This window comes from Natator depressus, chromosome 10 (genome assembly GCF_965152275.1).
Source record: "Natator depressus isolate rNatDep1 chromosome 10, rNatDep2.hap1, whole genome shotgun sequence".
Taxonomy (NCBI): Eukaryota; Metazoa; Chordata; order Testudines; family Cheloniidae; genus Natator; species Natator depressus.
Window position 1 is genome coordinate 12,200,931 of NC_134243.1, and position 21,787 is coordinate 12,222,717.

Sequence of the window (21,787 nt, forward strand, 5' to 3'; positions counted from 1 at the left end):
CAATTCTCAAATTGCAAACATAGCCTGAAGAGCATCCCATGGTGGGGGACAAAGGCAAGATGATGGCTTTTGCAGAGCCCTACCAAACACTCTGTTTTGCTTTTCTGGGTCATAACCACAGACTGCCCTCTGTGTATGTGTACGTTAATAGTTTTGAATGGGAATTAGTCTTGGCCATAAAGTTTACATCCAGATCAGAAAGCTTATTTTATTAGTGTCGCCTTTTTAATACTCAAGCTTCAATACCATGGTGATGGGGACCACGTATGTACATAGATACCATAGTATTGTCCTTAAATTCAACTAGTACATTAATATTCCACATAACAAGCAAGGTATATGTGAGGCTTTTAGTCTGTAGATTTAAAATGTTTGGAAAATGTTATGTTTTCCTCCTGCCTATAGCTGATCTGCTGCCAAAAGAAGATCTGGTCTACAGTTAATTTTAGAAAGGCTAACTCTATTTACAAGAATAAACCCAAGCATGGAGAGATGAAAACCAGATGGATGGGAAAAAATGGGCTCCTGGTCTGCAGAAGTCATCGTAGAAGCTGATTTGATGGATAAACATGCAGAGTATCTCCTTTTTTTCATTTAACACTATGCAGAGGGGGGATGTGCTCTGGAGAAGATATAAAGCTCAAGTTCTCCTCAAATGACCTTGCCACCTTTACAGCATATGCCACCCCATCCTCCAAGAGGCAATAGAATGTATTTATATATATTTGTAGATTGCTATTGGGTTTTCGGGAAGATTGCTGAAAGACTTGGCACAGGTAAAGGGCAGATTTTAAAGAGCTCCGAGGGCTGGAGAGATTGCTGTTTGAGTGGCTTGGCTGCCTTGAGGTCATTCCTAATTAGTTGCATGTTGCCTAAAGAAGTGAACATTAAATTTTAATGTTGCTATGAAAACAGCCACCAATCACGCTGTCTCCCCTTTGTGTCCATGCTGCTGCTTGCATTGCTGTGGCATCTGGAACAGAGAATAAAGTCACACCGGGGAAGGGAACAGAGCTACCTTAAAGTGTGTTTAAGAACGCCGAGGTAGTATCGGCACTCAGATGACAGAGGCTGTAGCATGACAGCTGTTACTGGATCATGCATACAGGCCCCCTGGCAAAATGCATCAATTTGTATGATATCTGGGTGTCTTTTTTTCTGTTTTCATAATTGCCAAGATGATGTGTGCATTAATCTTCCCCTCACTGCACCTGCAGCTACAGGAGCTGAGTGGAGGATGGCAGACTGTCTGTGGAGAAACACTAGCATTGACAGAGAGTTAGTCAAATGTATGTCAGCCAAAAAGGCTTCCTACCAAAGAGGGTGAAGACCACAGGCAGATTCCTCAGAGGCTGTTGTAACCACATGAATGCCTGAAACTGGCAGTGCTGTCCTCCCAAGTCTTTCATTGGTTAGGTACCAAGGACAGTACAAGGAGCCTCTTTGGGTATGTCTACACTTCAAGCTGGGGTATGATTTCCAGCTCAAGGAGATATGCCCAGGCTAGTTTTGATCAAGCTCGTGTGCAAACAATACAGTGTAGCCATGGCAACACAAGCAGCGAGAGAGGCTAGCTATCCCGAGTACGTGCCTATGGCCTGGGATGGGCAGTTAGCTCCTCACGCTGCTGTGGCTATGCTCTGTTTTTAACACAGTAGGTCAAGCAGAGCTAGGGCAAGTATGTCTCTTGGAGCTGACAGTCACACCCCCAGCTCGAAGAGTAGGCATACCCTTAAAGGGAACTTCAGTAAATCTACCTCAGCCCTAGCCTTTGTGGGCATCTCTTCGAGGGGTGAAATGAAATTTACTTTTCATTCATGTTCCCTGCTTATTCCTTCACAGATTTAACTGCAACTCTTGTTGGGAGGGTGAGATGGGAATTCAACTGCTCTTCATTCAGCCATGGGCTTCCTTCCATATGTAACTGATCTTAGGTATATGCTGGAGGAGCCACTGCCTACTGGGTGATAAGGGAATTCCCTCTCTTTTATTACATATTCACAGAATCTGTGCTACGCCCCAACTATTAAACAGCCTTTTGGAGGAACTCCTTTGTGTGCCAGACCCCCAGGGGGCTCACTCTTCATTCAGGGTAGGCCCTGGAGCCTCACTGTCTCTGAAACTGAGCCTCTGTCCTCCAGCACTCCTGCTTCATGCAGTGAGTTCTTCCCAGCGAGTCAAAGTGAGATAACTGCTGGTTAGAGGCTTGTACACTCTTTAAGGACCAATGCACCTCAGCATGTATTTGCAGTGACACCAGACAGTGTATTCAAAACAGTAGGTTTATTAGTCAACTGGAACACAGCCTCAGAAGTCCTTAGCATAGAAAAGTGAAGGTCAAAATAATAGTCCGTCTGGCCAAGCCAAAGCAATCCACCAGCCAAGCTGTAATGGATTTCATTTCAGGCTCTGGCTGTCTCTGAACCCTTAGTCAGTTCCAGATGAAAGAAACCAGATTCTTCTAGAAGCCCAGTCTTTATCCCTTGCTGGTTACCTCCCAGTCCTTTGTCTCCAGGCAAGGCTGTGCTGAGTTCATAGCCCCAACTGCTGGAGCTTATTGCTGTTGAGTGTCGATTGTTCAGTTGTTGGGGCTTCTGTTGTATATCTGGACCCTCTGTTGATCTGAGTTGGTTTCAACCAGTTCCTTAGTGAACCATTTGTTGCGGCTGAGACAGCAAGGTGACACACCTCATGTACTGCACTGCCCCCACGAGCAGACTTAAACCTTTTTCCTGCACTAGGTAGCAATGCAAAGTACAGGTGGAAACTGAGGGATACATAGGAGTCATAAAAATATTACAGAAAATTCCCACTTTCTCACAGTTTAACAGTACAAGCCCATTCATTTCAGGTCTGACTTTGAGAAAACACATACTGTATTTTGGGTGCCAAGTTAATCGATCTGCTTAGTGTCCCAGTCCCCAGTTTCTACTGTGCTTGGATTTGCCAGTCTTGGTGAATCATGTCATGTGTAGAGTCACTACTAACACCAACCCCATGTGTTCAAAACCCATGAGATTGGATTAAAAGTACTGAGAGTGTGTGTGTGTTGGGGAGGGGAGTTATTTGCATTCTGGTTTGTGACATTTTAGGAGGAAGCCATCTGCTCCAAAGTGTGTGAGAGCTTTTCAGGGTCAAAATCCAGCCTCAAATACACATGCAAAACGGTGTCCTCATTGCTGCTCAGAGTCCCTCTCCCCTTCTCCTCTGGTACCCCCAGGTGGAGGAGCTGTTATTCTATTCCTCTTCATCTCCCTGCCACTATCTTCTTCACTCCCTCAGTCTTCTCCTGCACAACATTGGTTTCCCTCTGGCCCCTCACACTTCATCATACCCTTTAGTCTCCTGCCCTCCCCCCCATTCTCCTGCAACCCCTAAATCTACCTCCTGCTCCCTCCTCAGTCTCCCCATGCATCCTTTTGTAGTGTCGCCACTGCTCTCACATTCTCTGTGTCCTAATAGTGTCCTGTCTAGCCCCTCCAACCATGGATTGGCAGCCATTTTGCCTGTGGGCATGTCTTTGGTCTCATTGAAAAGTGGGAGGTGGCAGTCTTCTTTGTTAGTGATAGTCTCACTGCCTCATGCAGATAGATTGTAGTGAAATGGCAGCCATCTTGATGACTTCAAGTAATTGGATAGTAATTGGAGAGGGTGGACGTTCTGAATAAGGGACAAGTTGTGAGTTGGTGGCTTTTAGTTGTTTTCATGAAACAGGTAAAAAAAAAAAATCAGAATTTCTAAATTCACAATAAAATTATGAGAGTTGACAACACTGAGCCACAGAAGTTTCAAGAGTAACTGTTACTCTGATGCCAAAATGAAAACTTGACAATGGCAGACAGCGATTATATGGGAGTCATAAAGCATCAAGATTCAATTTTATGCAAGGACAACTGGTGACAGGTTGAAGTCTGATATTTCATGCCCGGAGCCTCAGAGAGGGTCAGACTGTGAGGCTTTTTTATATCTTCATGTGGCTATATTTTTCTTTTTCCTCTTTGAAGAGTGATTTTACTCTGTGTAGTACAGAGTGTGCATACAAGTGGCTCAGGGCGCACCATTGCTTTTCTTGATTTTGGGTTTAAACCCAATTTTTGCCCAGGGAGCCAGATTACAACTAAATAAGAACTAGAACAGGGTAATGAATAAACTTGATGCAAATTACCGGTGTAGTCTGCCATCTGGCCCATCTGTTACTTTGTCCTGCACAAACCCTACAGTGCTTGGATGGATAGGAGCAGGCATACTTTTTATACACCACACAGTCCCATGGTCAAACCCCTAAGGTCTAATGTCTGATTGTAGTTAAGTTAATCACAATGGGTTCCCTAGGACAGTGATGGTCACAGAATCTTTTTGTTCAGTTCTCTGTCCTTTCCCTTTCCCTGCTTATGACAACACATCCATAAGGCTACCAAGGAGATGAGAAAGATAAACGTATTAATCACACACTGGTGTCTGCTGGATAGTAAAGTAACAGTCGCTCCAGTGAGACATGCCTCACAGGCATCTCATATAATCTGCTCAGTTAACCATTCCCAGCCCCTCTCTCCCCTGATGTGCAGTCACCCACTGTCACTTGCAAAGAGAAAAGCCCATCTCCTGAAATGAGAGGAATTTGTTTTTTAGCTGGTAACTAGTGAGTCCTGAAGTCTGCACGACCCCCTTGCTCCCTGAGTCACATTAATCACTGCAGCCACAGGCTTGTGTCTATTTTTCTGCCTATTTGTTATAATTTGGAGAAGGGAAAATAAGGAAACTAGCGGCCCCTGGCAGGAACACAATGCAGAGAGACTGAGCAGAAGAGTGGTGTCTGTCTGTGGAATCAGTGATATCACTCAGTGAGTAGAGAAGATGCAGGCAAGGTCTTTCTCATTGGTGAGGTTCGTATCCTGTCTCTTGAGGCTCAACAGTTCATTGCACCAGCAGCAAGGTAGTTTATGAAATGTTGCCATTTACCTTAATACCACTTCCGTCTCTTGCGCTCACACAATATTTTGCAAGCTTTGTTATACATGTTCTCTCACTTGTCTTACCATTCAGGACTGCAGTTCAGAACAGAGCTAAATGGCTCCCCGTTACAGGAAGCAGCAAGCACAAAGACCTGTTAATCAGAGCCTATACAGATAATCCTAGTCTACCCTCTTCTTTCTCAGTTGTTACCTGCTTCCAGGAACAACGAGGTTATCCTCTTTTCCTTTTTTTCTTCCAATTCTCCCAGTGAGGAAGAGAAGAACTTAAAAAATGAATCTGCCTGTTACTGTAGCTAGTACCTCTTCTAAACTGGAGACTCTCAGACACAGGGTTCTGTTCCCAGGTCGTATCACCTCCCTCAGATTGTCTGCAGTATGGGATCCATGCTGGTTTTTGGTCTCCTCTTAGTGTGCCTTTTGGGGAGCAGGTGCTGGCTGGCTGAAATTGCAGCCATGTTTCTGTCTTGCTCCAGAACCCCATCCTCTGATTTTATCAAAAGGGATGGAGAATCTTATCACTAGTCTCCAGAATACCTTTGGATGGGAGATCTCAGCAGGAGAGTCCACGGCTGGCTGCTATTTTCCTTTATTTACATGGAGAGGAGAAATGTAAACTTAGCTAAACAATAGCCCCTAGCATTGCAGTGTAAAAGTGCAGAGTCGTTTTAGAGGAAGTAACGAGAGATTCTTCTGTGTCTAATTTGTCTGTCCTACAGTGGGTTGGCATTCCACTTTAAAGAGCACATGTGGTAAAGGCTGTTAATGCTTGTTAACCATTCACTCTGCCTTCATAGCTTGTTAGCCATTCACTCCTCAGTCTGACCATTCCAATATGGTCACTTCACAAGTGGTCCGGAAGTTGCAGCATGGACATCCTAGCAGTCCAGCTAGTCAGAAGCTTTACTTTGACACCAGTCATGTTAGGACATGTATGTCCACTTTCTCTGTAGGTGCCGCCACTGAGGTGCAGTACCAATGGCTGAGAGGTTAGTACCTCTTCCTTGCTTCTAGAACTAAGATACTGTAGCAGCATTGGGTTTTTTAAAAGACATCAAACTCTTTTAAGAGAGGACAAGGGGGAATTTGGTTCAAAGACACAATCCCACGTTTGGGATTTTTATTGGTTGGTATTTGAAAAAAATCTGTGGATTCTATACCTTATTCTCTTAAGCACTCATTTTCTTTTTTGATGAAAGACCTTTTTAAATACCTCAGCGGTAGGTCCAAACATCAGCTATTTCTACTAGCCAGAGGTCTGGTAGGAAGTTATAGCATAGGATCTTACGCTTAGCCTTGCTGGGTACGTCTCCACTGCAATAAAAGACCTGAAGCGCGGCCAGGGCTGGCCCTGGTCAGCTGATTCGGGGTCATGGGGCTCGGGCTACGAGGCTGTAAAATTGCAATGTAGACATTCAGGCTTGGGCTGGAGCATGGGCTCTGAGACCCCAATGACAGGGCTGGGTCTCCGAGCCTGAGCTCCAGCCCAAGCCCAAATGTCTGCATTGCAATTTTTAGCCCCGCAGCGTGAGCCCAAGTCAGCTGACCCCGTCTCTGAGACTCTGTGCCGCAGGTTTTTTATTGCAGTGTAGGCATACCCGTAGGCTACCAAGAGTATTCTGTTTAGGGGATGTCCCCGGGTGTATTTTTATCGTATTAGAATATGGTATTTGTCTCTTCCTATCCTAAGCTGTTGTGTCGTGTTTCTATGTGGCGTAAAATAGTTGCCAAATTCCACCCTAGAGGTGGCTGCTTCAGTGGTGGGGTGAAGTTGTGAAAATAATAGTTTGTAAGTACATCCTTCAGGATCAAAGTAGTACTTATCAAATAGTATAAATATTTATAAACTCCTCCTTTTACTTAAAACTTGAGACCTTTCCTCTCGTTTTTAGGGTGTCACTTTTTACTATCTAAACAGCAGCAATTTGTGGGAGACCTCATGACAGAAGAAAAGTCATCCATCACACACTTTTTCTCTCCCCAGGACTAACATCCACTCGTTTACTCCCCAGGAGAGAAGTGGATACAGTTTGACAAATGTTGGTATTCGTGTTTAAATTTTCCTTTTTGCCATCTTCCGTGGCCTGTGCAGATGTACACACATAAGTCAAAGCGTGTGGCTGTGTGAAGGAACTTGCCCATGTGCAGCGCTCCACTTATTAGTTTCCTTTGACACTGAGTTAGTGTAATAATCGGCGCTCAGTCAGTTTTATCACTTGTGTATATAAAACGTGGGTCATGTTCCAGATTAAAGATGGAAGTGTGCAAGCTAGACGCCTGTACTAAAGAGACAGGAGTTGTGGTTCATCTCAATATTGAATAATAAGCAAGAGACAGGAAGTATTTGTCATAAATCTCGACATGTGCATGGGGTTGTTCCTCCCTTACCATACCCCAGTATTCAATTTTCATCCTGGCATTGCCAGGCACTCGCGCCTCTTCATTCAGCAGTTAAGAGCAGCTTTTTCATTACGTTCCCTGGAAGGCACTTTATAGAGAAGTATGTCCCCCTCTGCCTCATAAATCCACTTTATATTTCAAGCTTGCGACATGGGGATCAGAGGTCTTGGCAAGAAGCAATTATTATAAAGAACCAGTTCTCCCTCTTTTAGGTTACAAAGAGAATATTATGGGGAAAGGGAATTTAGCTGAAGACAAGGAGAGGTCATTTTAGTGAAAGGCAGTGTTCCCTGATTGATGGACAACCACACAGCCTTATTAATGCTCGGTCGTTAAATGTCCCGTAGGGCATGGCAGCATGATGTCACAGGCTAGCAAAAGCTGCTGGTTGCTACAAAAATTAACAAACAAAAGCAATAGACTAGGAGTGCAATAAACTCATAAATATTTCCAGGCACAGCCACATCTTCTGGGCAAATTTGGGTGGTGGTGTTTTTTTTAATATTTCTATCATTTTAAATGAACAGCCTGTAATTACAGTGATTTGTTAGCTACCTGGGGACCTGATATTTGAGCAGGGTGTAATGCTTAGGAGAGATTGATTAGTGAAACATAATTCAATTGGGGGGTTTTGATAATGATATCGCCACCCAAGAGAGCCAAGTCTGAGCAATTATTCAGATCCTCAGAGCCCTCCTGATTGAATTGTATAACTTCAGCAGTCAGTCTCCCCATCCAACCCCCCTTCCCCCCTACCTCTGTGTGTCTCCATCCTTTCAGCTTTGAAGAGATCTTCTAGAGGCCTGTTGAAAGGAGAAAAGATACTTAGCAAGAATTACCCTCTCTACAGAGTAGTCCCGTGGTGCAGACACTAAGGAGAAGGCTGTAGTGCACCAACTCCACAGAGAAAAATGTGGGCATCAGATCCTATCTCCTCTCCATCCCACCCTGCCCTAGCCTGAATTTACAACATCAGCCCTAGGTTTGAAGGAGGAATTGATTGTAGTGTTTTTAGCTGAGCAGTCAGACTTTGCAAATACCTTTATTTGTGTGTGTTCCTTTGGGAGTATGCGTGCGTGCGCGCACACAGACTCTTATACGTGAGCTTTGTTTTCAATGTGTACTCTTTGCTGGGCATTGGACCCCGAGAACAGGCTTAGGGCCCTCTCTGAGGCTGTACTGCCTCTCTCTGACAGCTGCGTGTGGACACTAGGCCTTTGACATTTAGAAAAATCTCGGAATCTAAAGCAAGAGGCAGGAAAAAAAATATTTTCTTGTTTAAAGGTCAGAGCCGACTGCTTTAAAAAATGGTTTTAAAATTGGTTTGTTGGACTGTGACAAGATTTAACCATACTAATGGATGGAGAGAATATTTGATCTGGGCTAGGCAGAAAAAGAGAAGCCCTCCAGCAGACTGGCTGAGGAAGCTATAAAAAGTAAGTGAGGCAAACTAAAGAACTTGAATTAGGGGGTGGGGTTTATGGCAGACAGGAGAGCAGGTGTTGTGTCCAGCTAGGGAGCTGGCATGCAGGTTGTGCAGTGGGCTATGATAACACTGCTGAGTGATGCGGTATTAAGTGGGGTAAGAACGTTGCAGAGTTCCTAAGAGATGCCCAGGTCGGTGCCAGAGGGGTTTTATAAAGTGAAAAGAGTGCCACAGAGCCCTGATTAAAGGAGAGTAGGCAGTGTGGGGTTCCCCGGCTTAGAGACAGCAGAACTGGGGCCTTGATGTAGGAAAGGTAATGCAGCAGGAGGTTCTATCTTGTGAGGAGTGTGATGCAGGAGCCGGATGGTCACTGCAGATATGCAAAGTTCATGCAGTGAATAAAAACGCCTTTGAAGAAAGGAGGTGTCAGCAGATGAGTAAGGTACCAGGAGGTGAGGAGAGCAGTGCAGGTGTCTTGGTGGATGAGTCCATAGCACAAGAGGAAAAGTGTCATGGGCTGAAGAGAACGGTATGGAGAGTGTCACAGAGCCATCGGTATTAGGCTTCACAGTCCTGCCCCCTACCACATACAGGATTGTTCCCTGCAGTGTATTCAGAGTCTTAGTGTGTTAGGAGGTTGCACAGCAGGTGGTTCCATAGAGTGAGAAGAGTAATGCAGACATCTTAGCAGATGAGATGGAGCCGCCCCCGTAGCTTCCCTGAGTAAATGTCACTGGGGCAACAGGTTACTTGTTCATTAAAACACCTCATAAAACATAGCCTTGAAAATAAAGGTGCCCCATTCACTTTGGAGTATTGCAGAGTTTCATCTGCACAATAATAAAGTTCCTCACTGTGTCAAGGGGGTGGAGAGTCTCTCTGCCAATCCAGTTCAAGCAGCACATCCTCTTAGGCCTTAACCCTTTGTATGAAAACCGTCATACTGTGAGGACACTGTAGCACACGCTGCAGACGCGCGTCTGAATGCTCAGAATGCTCCTACATCGTGCATCTATTTCACACATCACCCGTGGATAGAGCAGTGGATTTTCATATGAAAAGGAGGAGATTACCCCACTTTGTGGTGAAATCCTGAATTGTATCAAACATCATGATGGGATTTTCTCCTCTTCTCCCTTTCCCCCACCCTTGTTCTCCCCCGCTGCTTCTTCCCCCAGCCGACCTTCTTCTGGGACTTCTGTAGCCCAGCTTCCCTCTCCCCTTCCTCCCTCTCTTCACAGCACTCTAGGGGTGCAGCGGAGGCAGAGGGCAGTGATGTGTTTAAGGAACATTCATTTGTCAGACTTGTCCACTACAAGGTGGGAAACTGAGGCAGGGGACACTGCCCAACGCACTATGGGGTCGGGTTTGTTTATGGTCGCAAGCTTTTAAATGTGCTTGTGGTGTTTACCCAAACAATGCTTGGTTCTCTTTCCCATGTGTTGGCCAACATTCTGTCACTATGTCTGACCCATGTGTTGTGTGACCTTTTGCCGCCAGCTGGTTGGTCTACTAAGAACTGATGACAGTTCATGCCAAGTTTCAGTTTATAGATTTTTGTACATTATTTTAATTTTCTAGTTGCAAAAGTGTTCCTGGGGGCAGAGGGCATGTGAATTGCTGCCCCTGTCCCACGCATCCATCGAACCATTTGAGAATGTTATCAAACCTTTAACATCATCATCACCATGCTGGAGAGAGAAATTTCAGCCCAGAAGGTCACTTTTTTGGAAAGTTTATAAGTAACACAGGCTGAGACAGAAAGTGTAATCTCAACCATACCTATAGCAACACTAGCACAGTCTGAACGCACATATATGTCCTGCTGAAGTGACACCGACGAGTGATCCTCCTTTGTACTTCACACATCGCTGCAGAACTTACAGACACCAGCATGGTCCTGGCAACTGCCAGGAGTGACCTCCTAACAAGGACAGGTTTCAGAGTAGCAGCCGTGTTAGTCGGTATCCGCAAAAAGAAAAGGAGGACTTGTGGCACCTTAGAGACTAACAAATTTGTACTCCTTTTCTTTCTCCTAACAAGGAGATGCTTTACTTTTCGCAGCATCTAGTGTCCGTAGGTGTTGTGAGCATAGTCGGCTTTAGACCATGATTGTGCCATGTGTGAGAGTGATTCCTGCTGGAGGTGAGAGGAGCTAATGTTTGCTTTCCTGTGATGCTCACAGTTACAGAGAGACTCTTAGCCTCTCTGTAAGTGCAGAAATTGAATGCATTCAAGTATTTCTCTTTTTCCAGGCCTGCAGCAAGACTGATCATCCTGGCATTCATGAGAGGAGTGGGGTGGGTGAGGCTACTCTGCTCCTACCCTTCTCCACTTTCCATGCCTTTCCTCACACCAAAATAAATCTGCAGCTAGAAACACAGATATTGACTGACGTGTTTGGCTGCAGATGGAACGAGCAGAGCGTGAGACAAATAGAAAGTTTATCCTGTGACCGAAAGGGAGCCAGCGGCTCCCTCGCTGGGCTGCTCACCTCTCTCGGGCATTCACTTTCCATGATTAGCTTTAGATCCCACTCAAGCCTTCATCTCCTGCACAGACAAATAAATAGAGTGGAACAAATGGAAAGGGCACACACGTTCTAAGGTACCTGGTTCTCTTAAAGGACTGAGTGCTGACACAAGGCTTTATCTGTAATGCAAGTCTCTGCCTTCAAAAAAATATAAAAAACTATAAAGCCTTGAATAATTTACCAATTTCCAGGGTTAAAAGGAAGATTTATGATGTTTTCTTCTGACTGGGAACAGCTAATCTTGTCTCTTATGGAAAAGCAATTGTACTAAAGACTCCTTTCTCTGAGGAGGTTGAAAAGCGACTGCTGGAAGTTCATGTCGCCGCATAGTAGACCAATCCCACTTGTCCCGTAAATACAATGTGGCCAAAAAGCTGCTTCTGATTTTGTAATCACTCAACAGGGCAATGCACCCTAGAAGCACAAAGCACAGTGGGGTTCTTGAAACACCTAGCCTGGGTCATGCACATACCAGTACGTAGTAGTAGAGGGTGTTTTGCCCCATTTAAATTGCTTTTCTGATAAAGATCCTTTATATTTCTGAAAGCAGAATGGAGTGATAATGGAAACAGGCCAAAACTGGAATGTCTGTTTGCCAAAATGTTGGTGGGTCGGATAAAATAGAACCTGGATCTGAACTGCCTTGGCTTTGGTTTTGCAAACCCCAAACAAACCACCTTGATTTGCCCATTAACTAGAAGTGACAAAACTAGGCCCATAACTTAGGTATCATCTTTGACTCAGCCCTTTCAGTGGACCCCCATATTCAGGCCAACTCTAAGTCATGCTTCTTTTCCTTTCACATCTCTAAAAGTAACAACATGCTAACCGTGTGACTGTGAATAAGACATTTTCATGGTTTTGGTCCCAGATTAAATTGAGCTAATTTTTAAAGACACATTAGACATTTTTTTCCTCCCACGTGCCATCACTACTGAGCAGATCTTTAGGTGCCCTAACTATGCATTTCCTTACCTGACCATATTTGGCCTTTTTTTTTTTTTTTTTAAAGTTTGGCTTTAACTATGAGTCTCCTGGCTTTTTAATGCTTGATTTGATGATAATTACATTCCTGTAATGTATTTTACCCTAAATTACTGACATGTACTCTCAACTTTAACTCTAGCATAACAGTGTTTTTTGTTTGGCAATTTCCTTGTTTGTCTGGGGGGTTTTTTGGTACATAATAGCGTACATGAACACTAAACAAGAAATGCAAAGAGAATGTCGTGATATTTCTTGTGATTTGAAAATATAAAGTATCAACTTTAATTCATTTTTTATTACAGCTTTTATGGCCAGATTCACTGGTACGCTCTGGCTGCTTTATGTAACCCTAGGGCAGTATAGAAGCAACAAAAGTGTACTGGCAAGTTAAGCCGATGGGCAAACTGCTTTGATTCACCAGAAGGACCAGAGCACCAGAAAGAAGCAAGAGTGTTCACCACAATTTCTTCTTTCCTCTTGGTCTCCAAATTCCTGCTGCCTCTTGCATCTCCCCTCATGGTGCTGCACACATGTCCCAGTTTTTCTCTCTCTCCTTCCCCGCACAGTCCCCTGCAAATACACACTCCAGTTTCCTCACTCTCTACATTTTCCAGGATGCACACCCTGGTTTCTTCCTCCCTCCTGTGGTGCGTTGAGCAGATTCGGTGCAGACTAGCGGCTGAAAAGAAATATTTAGGATTAATATGGTCACTTTTTTCCATTATTTTTCATAAATGAAAATTTGTGTCAGCTGAGGTGAGTAGGTAAAATTTTCTCCTCCTTTTCTCCCATTGTTCTCATAAAGACTGAAGTTATAAACTGAGCTTAGTTAAGTTGCTCTCTTTAAAAGCAGGTACCACCTCCTATTGTTCCCAATGAGAGTGAAGTCAAGCTACCATCAGGGAAGATGGTGTCCCTCTATGTTGTCAGGAGGCCGAGGAACCCTCAGTCTTGTTGAAAACAGTCAGAGATGACGGCCATTTTGAAAGAATGCAGCTCTTCATGGAATTTTCTGTCGTAGAACATATTATTCAGCCTCTGCTGAATCAGAAATTTTCAGAATAATGGGGGGCAAATGACAATTAATCTTCAATAAATAAACAAGTATTCCAATGTAGTCTACGCACAAGATTTCACTGAGCTCTAACTATACAGAGTTTTGAAGCATTTGGGTAATTCCATTACTGAGATCATAAGGAACAAATAAACAGTCTGACAGTGGGTGCTAAACTTCTTAAAGAATGCTTTTAAAATTAATTTAAAGTCCTACATGGATTTCCTTGTAAATTCTCAGAAAATTAATTCTGTGCCCAAAGAATAAGGGCAATAATTTGGGGGAGGAGACACTGTATTTTTCATACATAGCAAAGAGAATTGCAAAATTCAACTCAGCCTTGACTGTGAAGATAGAACTTGTGCCTCCATAATATTTGGACCTTCCTCTCACCAGCCTAAACTTCAGTGTTTCAGGTCACATAGAACCAGATCCAACACCCATGGGCTTGGATTTGAAAACCAAAATCTGGCTGCCTTGGCACATCTCTGATTGATAGCATCTGGCCTATAGTCTAATTCAAGGCTGAATGAGAGCTCCACACTCTGCGTGGGCTTGTGCATAGATTGCAAATGCATATCCCTCACTGACCTAATTCCCTTTCTGTCTGTCATTTGCCACTTTTTCATCTTTCCCAGTCAGTCTCTTCAATTTGTCCCTATCTGACCCAGTTTCACGATGGATGCTCAGAAAGCAAGGCGGCTGGCTCCACTAAACAAAAGATTAAGGCTCTAAACTTCGCCATCTGGAGTAGTTCATAAAGAGAAATGAACATTAAGCTGAACAGAAGTGGAAGAGCTTTAAACAAACTCTTAATTTACTTTTCCACTATAAAATCTTGTTAAAATCCCCTCCCCGGCATTGGTGTGACAGGGGCTTCCTCTGTGCCTTGCACTCTTCACAATCAGAAGTGACATTTACATGAGAAGTTCATAATGAAATTAATCCTGACTCCTGAAAACATGAAATTGGAAACAAACAGATCCCCGGGGCCTTTGGTGCTTCCCTGACATTATTGCTGCCCTTCTGGCAGGTGAAGATACATGCTGTCTGCATGCACAAACACCCACAGCTGAAGTCATGGATATCCCTTTTGGGACAGGGGGGTTCCACCTGAGCTGCTTCAGGGTTTCCCTTCTGCACAGACTGTGGATAGGGACTGTCCTGTTACTGAGGCAGGCTGGACTCTGTGAGGCAGTGCTTGTGTTGCCTCCAGCTTTGCTTCATTAAGGGGGCAGATGAGGAGCAGTGATCATTCCCAAAAGGGAAATGTCTGGGGAGAAAAATGTGAATTTCCGTTGTGATAGTTTTGCTGGTTTATTAATAAACAAGCAGATTTTGTGCCACCCGTGGCATGAGGGACTCTCAAAGCATCCTTTGGCTCCTCTTGCATTTTGCTTCTTTACCCTTTTTATAATCTATGTTATGACGAGAGGAGATTTTTACCATGTGCCCGTATATTGGGATTCCACCCTTCTGTGTGTGTGTCTCCGGAATAATTTCTCCCATCACCATAGCACCTGGGTATATGAAGCAGGGTTGGTAAAACACATCCCGTGTGTCTATACTGTGATAAATAACTCACTGCACCAAGTCTCAGAGCCCAGGTGCTTGGGTTGCAGGGCTATAAAATTGCAGCATAAACGTTCGGGCTCAGGCTGGAGTCCAGGCTCTGAGACTGCACTAGTTGGGAGAGGGTCTTAGAGCACGGGCTCGAGCCCAAGTCTGCATGTAGACACTGCAATTTTATAGCTCCACAGCCTGAGCCAGCTGGCCCAGGCCAGCTACAGCCATGCTCTGGGTCTTTTATCGCAGTGTAGACATACCCGAACTAAGGGGGCTAGTTAAAGGTAGATCATTAGCTCATTTAAAGGGAATGTTCATTGAAAACATGTCTCCTTATCCTCCAAGACAGGAGGGGCTTAAGGACTTTGATTCTTAATGGAGAAAGAGTTTTTTGAATATTTCCTGCCTCCCACGACCAGGCTATTCAAAGATTTCTCTTCTAAAGCATCCCTGGTTCTGCATTTTCTACTATGACTGCATGTGTTAATTGTTCAAACCCTTTAAAGTTTGTTTTCAAGATATTTTAAACATTCTTCCTACTGCCTTATAATTCATTATTCATTTGAGGCTCACACGGGGTGTATTGTTCAGAGATTTTGGAAATGCAGAACTTAATAATGGTCCAATTAAATCATATGTTGAACACCTGCTCTGCAGTAGATAACGTTACTTTGATTAGAATAAGATGCATACTGAAGGAGACTCCATAGTGAGAGTGCTAGAATTCTTCAGCATTTGGTGTGAAATAAAACCCTACTGTATTAACAATTTCTTTTCCTTTTCCCCTCTCTCCCCTCATTTCTCTCTTCTCCACTCTTCCTTCTCCCCTCAGGCCTCCAGCTCTTCTGGTGGGAAGATGCAACTTCTGGAAACTGAATTCTCTCTCACAATCCGTGAGCTCATTGACCTGCACCTGCTGCACCAGGACAGCATACCAGCGTTCCTCAGCGCTGTAACCCTCGAACTCTTCAGCCGTCAGACCTGTGCTTAGCCCTCAGTGAATCCTAGCCTTGCGCCTTCTGGGCATGGATCGTGAATGGATGTGTGACTATCATTGTTTCACCACAACCAGCCTAGTGCAGTGGAAAGGGGATCCATGAGCTAGCCATGCCAAGTTCTTTTTGTTTCTTCTGCTGCATTTGGTTGCTTCCAATTTCTTTTGAAGTCCCCTCTCTCCTTTTCTCCCCAAACGCTTCAGGGCTGTTTGAAGAGGCAACCAAGGAGTCTGAATGAAGAAGGCATTTCCTGCTTCCTTCTGAGCTGGAGTCACATTCCTTTGGCCCAAAGTCCAGTTACTCCTTGACAATGTTGGTCCAACCCAAAGGCCTCTTTTTTTTAATGTTGATTTTACTAACCAATCTCTCTGACAGCTCTCAGCCCACCACACACATGCAGATTTCCACAGTAATATTTCCAGGGGAGAGCATGTATAACTCCAGAGTGCCAGAGTTTTTGCCAACTCCCACCCCGCTATTTATAAACATTGAAACCTTTTTATTAAATTGCCAGCCTCTTATGTAGTCAGTCTCAACAGGAGTCGCTGTCGGGAAGAGCGTGAGAATGCTAGCTTTGGGGAGCTCACAGCTTCTCGCAGGAGGATCCTGTTGAATTGGGTCTCAACCTCTCCCACTTGAAAGCTCTTTAAAGCAGAGATCACAGGCTCTAGGGGAGATGACAGCTCAAGCTGCCACCAACTAATGAGGACTAAGGGTTGGCTTCTGGGAGTGCAGGATGTTTGTGGACGACTGGAGTCATGGATAGTGGGGCCCTTTGGATACAGCTCGCTGATCAATAAGTTGACAGTCTTTCAAGACATAAAACTTTGCGACATCTAGTCCTTCATAATTCCAGATCCTGGTTTGCCAGAACTCAGCACCTGGTATACCCTTCTCTCTTTCTCCCTCTTGTGCTGTATGCCTAGTGCTTAGACGTCATTTAAGTGCTTTTCCTTCCTTGCGCAAGACTCTCAGGGGTTGCTTGGCTTATCTCAGGAACACAGGGAAAGGAGCAGGGAGTGGAGGGCCTCTTCGTGGTGTACTCACTGCATTGCTGTTTTGTAGCCTAGTGTCCATAGCCAGAGTTGTCACCTTCTTGTATTACTGGGTGTAACCTTCACTGCCACCACTCTCTCTCTCCTGACTCAGCTGAGGGATCCTTCTGACAGCTCTGAAATGTTGTACTATGATGGAGGGGTTTGGTTAGTTTGTTTTTCAGAATAAAGTGTCACTTCTCCATCTGGGTGTATGCTTCTTTTATTGGGCGTTTGCGTCACTGGTATCCGTTTGATAATGGATGGTGAATCAATGATGCTTGGGTTGATTTTACCACCAGAAGGGAGGGCATATTACGCAGACCTTCGGTTCTCCAGGCACATCTCATTAGTGCCAGAAACGATACTAGTCAAAGTCATTATACAACAGAGATCCTGCCAATACAATGGCTTCCCCTTGCCATCCCATTATGCTTTATTCCATAACCATGTGGGAAGGCAGTAGCTCGTCCGTTCTCAGCAGGAATCATATAGGACTCTCACAGCAACTCTAGCTCCAATCTTTCCCTGCTGGAGTGACTATAGCAAACAAAGTTGGCGCTACAAGAAGAAGAAAACAGTTGCTCCAGACCCAGCTTATCATAAGTGATCACAGCTCCCCCATTCACACAGTGGTTACAGGCAAGTTAGCCTCGTCATCTGAGTGAAAACCAATAGCAAAAGTTTGCCATTTTCTCTGCTGCTTGGAGAAGTCCTGGTTGAAGATGGATTGCCTGGCACTCTGTGCCAGGGGAATGCTGTCTGCTTCGTATGCACAACATGGAACCGAGAGCCGCCTTCATCAGTCATGGAGAAAATGAATCATGACATCAGCCGCACTCGACTTCTCAGCCAGCATAATAGCGGAGCCTGGCTGCTTTTGGAAATTTTTCTCCTGGCTCCTTGCAGGAGAAATGAAGTAATTAATAAGTTTACAATAAATCCACTATCTTAGCGAAACAGAGGTGATGTGAGAAGCGGTGCTGGATACGGGCAAGGGAAGGGAGCCTCCTGCCCATTAGAAGGTTGCCTCCCAAGGGTGAATGGATAATAGGCTGGGTTAGAAGAAATCTCTCTCTTCCAAGACTCCCTCACTGTGGGGGGGAGACACTGAGATGAATTACTGCTTTGAGCCATGGGTTTCCAAAGAAGCTGGTTTGTTTAACAAGGTTTAATAAACCAGCACTCCAGTGAATTATAGCCTCTGCCCCTTATAGAACAGGGCTTCTGCCCGGGCATCCAGGGGGTACTCTGGTGTATAAGAGTCTGCTCTCTGCAGACAAGAGCTGCTGGCCAGAGGGCACTTCATTTGTATACACACTGCCGCTGCAGATGGCATGCCTGGCTTCAGAGAGCACGTGCCAGTGTATTAGCTCTCCTGTTTTCTTCAAACAGCAGCTCTTGCCTTGGCATGCAAGAGGTGCTCTGTTTGGAGGCTCCCTGTGGAGCCGGGCCTTGCAAGTGAGTAGCAATTAGCTTTGCATCAGACAATGACCTTTGGGAAACTCAGTTCCTGGGTGGTTTGCTCACTGGTGCGGGAGCGTTCAACTGAAAGTGTCGACTGCAAACAGCTCTGCACTAAATGAGAGAGACACATTGTCGAGCGGTTAAGTGTCAGGGATGGGAATTAAGAATTCTGACGGCCTAGTCTTGGCTCTGACACCGATTTGATGTGGAGCCTTGGACAAATCACTTAACCCCACTGACTTAGTTTCCTCCTTGTGTAAAATGAGGATTATAATGCATACCTATCTCACAAGGGAGCTGGGAGGAATAATTCTGATGCTAAGAATTCAATGATTATTTACTACACGCTGAGCTACATGGAGGGGGGAGGATAGCTCAGTGGTTTGAGCATTGGCTTGCTAAACCCAGGATTGTGAGTTCAGTCCTTGAACGGGGCCATTTAGGGATCTGGGGCAAAAATTGGGGATTGATCCCGCTTTGAGTAGGGGGTTGGACTAGATGATCTCCTGAGGTCCCTTCTAACCCTGATATTCTATGATCATCTAAGAAGCCCCCTGCTGTGAAATCACACGATGGCATTGCCTCTCACACTGCGTTACTTCTACTAAAAGGGGAGGCAAAATAATCGCATAGGCAGTAAAAAACAGAGGCATGGAATGTGCCCTGATGTACTGTAGCTTTAAACCGCTCCTGGATCTAAGTGCCATGTGTCTCCGAGTCATCACCAGTGAAACTTGGGTCCCGTTTGGAGAGCAGTCTCCAAAGCCTTGGCTGATCAGTAATAAATGTACAGTCGGAGGGGAGTGGAGGGAGTTTTAACAAGAGTTTATGTATCCCACTTGGAGTTAGGTGCATGCTAGCTGGGCGTATGTGCTATAAACTGTAAAATATGAGTTACTAATGCACAGCGCTGGGGCCTCATGTTCAGAGCACTGATTTGGTGGCAGCCTTGCCCAAACCTTCTCTCCCTTGAACTGCTTGCAAAACCCTGTGCTTCTCCGCTGATCGACTCCTTCATCCACATACGTGTATAAATATTTGACAGGGAAAAAGAACCTGGAAGTTCAGCAACAAAGTCCCTAAAAGGCAAGAAGTTAAGCAGCCACTCCAAACTTCATGCCTCTCTTAAGAGGGCAAGTTGCATCTGTGGAACTTCAGCCTTAGACTCTGGCTTTGTGTTTTTTCCTGATTCTTTGTTGGCTTGGGAGTTTTTGCTTTGTTTGTGCATTGGGTGGTTGGCTTTGGTAAAAGCGTATGCCGGAGAAAAGAGGAGTCTAAAAACCACTCCTAGAATGTTCCAGTTCAGATCACGGGCTCATGAAACCTAATTACAGATCACATTTGTTTGGATGTGTGATGCAGGAGAATATCAGGGTAGGAGAGAGTGGGAAAGAGGGCAATGATCAGGACCAAAGAAAATGGAGGAGGTGAGGGAGGCAGCAGTGGGGGAGGTGGTGAAGGAGAAGGTGGGGTAGCACGGCTGGTGAGGATGATGAGGGGGTGGCAGGGTGGGGATGGTGAGGAGCAGGAGAATGGGACAAGCTGAGGAGGGTGATGGAGGGATGGTGAGGAGTGGGAGAAGCTAAGAGGAGTGATGATGAGGGGCAGGAGAACCTGAGGGGCACGGCAGGTGGGTGAAAGAAACTGATGGGGGGGGTTGGTGATGAGAGGGGTGTGAGGAGGAGCTGGAGGATAGTGGGTCTGTGGGGGATGGTTAGGAGGAGGGGAAGATGGGGATGATATTGGGGGCAGCAAGGCAGGGTTGGTGAGGAGAGGGAGAATGGGAGAAGCTGAGGGGTGATGAGGGAGGGGCTGGTCATGAGTAGGAGGTGGCGTGAATATGATGAAGTGAGGATGTGGGAATGGGACGGTGAAGAGGTGTTGAAGGAGAAGCTGGGGGATGAAAGGGGCATTGGGTCAGGGGTTGTGAGGAAGAGGAGAGGCGATGAGGGTGAGGAGGAGGATGGTGTCGAGCAGGAAGATGGAAGAAGCTGGGAAAGGATCCATGATTTGTAAATGAAGAGAAGAAAAACAAACTAAACTAAGGCTGTGTCTACATTTACACTGCTACAGCAGCAGGGCTGGAGCTGCAGTGCTTCAGTACAGGTACTTACAACAGTGACCAGTTCTCCTGTCACTGCCACCTCCCTGAGAGCTGGTGGGTCAGGGGAAGAATTCTTCCATTGACTGAGCACTGGCTATGCCAGGGATTAGGTTGGCTTAACTATGCTTCTCAGGAGTGTGGAGAGATGTAACTTTTCAGTGTAGACCAGGCCCTAAATGCTTTGTGTCCTACTGTTGAATAACTGTTCTGGGAGATCTGGGGAAATCGGCCATTCCAGGCTTGGCCTGTCCCAACAGAAGACAGAGTCTGTGTAGGGAACAGTGGAGGAATATTGGCTGAGGGGGGCTCGCTAACTCCAGTCACCACCTCTTCCAGCAGGGGCCAGCAATGAGGATCATTTGGGATGGGTCACTTGCATTGGGAGAGCTCAGTCACTCTTGCCCAATCCTCTCACCTCCCTGCTCTGAGCGTAAGGAAGAGTGCAGGAGTTTCTGGGGAGTTCTCAGCTACTCCTGTCCCAGCCAGCAGACGTCTCTGAGAGAAGTGGGGTGAAATGCATCAGCCATTGCTGAAGTGCACACAGTGGATGCCAGTCTCCAGCTGCATTCATTGCCGTAGAGATCGAGTTGGATAATGCTATTTTCTGTGCAGTGGTTGAAACAGCCGGAATTTTACATCCTGTCTCATTCCCCACCCTAAGAATCTGAAAGTCTCTCTGAGTCTCTGGTTGGGCTAATTCTGCAAAGGGCTCACCACAGAGTGGGGTGGAGAGGACAGGGCAGCAGTCGCTTTATCTTCAGAAGCCAGGAGAGGAGGAAAAAGCTTCCCATTCTCCTTTTATTCTTGTCATACAATACTTGGGAAGGGAGAGGAGGCAGAGCACTGAAAACCTTTCCTTCGCGGGGGTGTTCTTTCTTGTCATCTTGGGTCAGGGCGGTGAAAGATCTATTTCAGGCTTCCACACTGTATGTGGTAGCAAGAAGCCTTGTTTTCCTGCCTCCATCCTCTCCATATGCGAATTAAAGACCCGCTCTCTGTTGTACGACTGCTGTTCCAGTACTTAGAGCTGACTTGCAATAGGAGCCCAGCCTATGGCTACAGTTGGGTGGGTGTGTTGCCTGCCTTGCAAGCATGGCACGTTTGCCATGGTTGGTGGCAAAATGCCTCCACTGAAGGACGTGGTTTAATCCAGCACGGCAAGTTGGCATGTTCCTACATGTTCCCAAAGAACAGACTCATCACCCGTCGACGTAGCATTGGGAAGCTCCCAATGATTCAGACAGAGAGGAG

The 21,787-nt window shown here is 45.5% G+C and overlaps 1 protein-coding gene across 5 annotated transcripts in view; it reads left to right on the forward strand.

Moving 5' to 3' along the window:
• Nucleotides 1–17,149, forward strand: part of MAD1L1 (mitotic arrest deficient 1 like 1) — a 553,489-nt gene extending 536,340 nt beyond the window's left edge. For 2 of the 5 annotated variants that reach the window (XM_074965203.1, XM_074965205.1), the window contains one exon: nt 15,769–17,143. In XM_074965203.1, coding sequence (XP_074821304.1) covers nt 15,769–15,927 — 159 coding nt within the window. In that variant the 3' untranslated portion in view covers nt 15,928–17,143. Of the gene's footprint in view, nt 1–15,768 lie in introns of all 5 variants that reach the window. The other 3 variants (XM_074965202.1, XM_074965207.1, XM_074965208.1) reach the window with 3 other exon arrangements.
• Nucleotides 17,150–21,787: the final 4,638 nt, after the last annotated feature.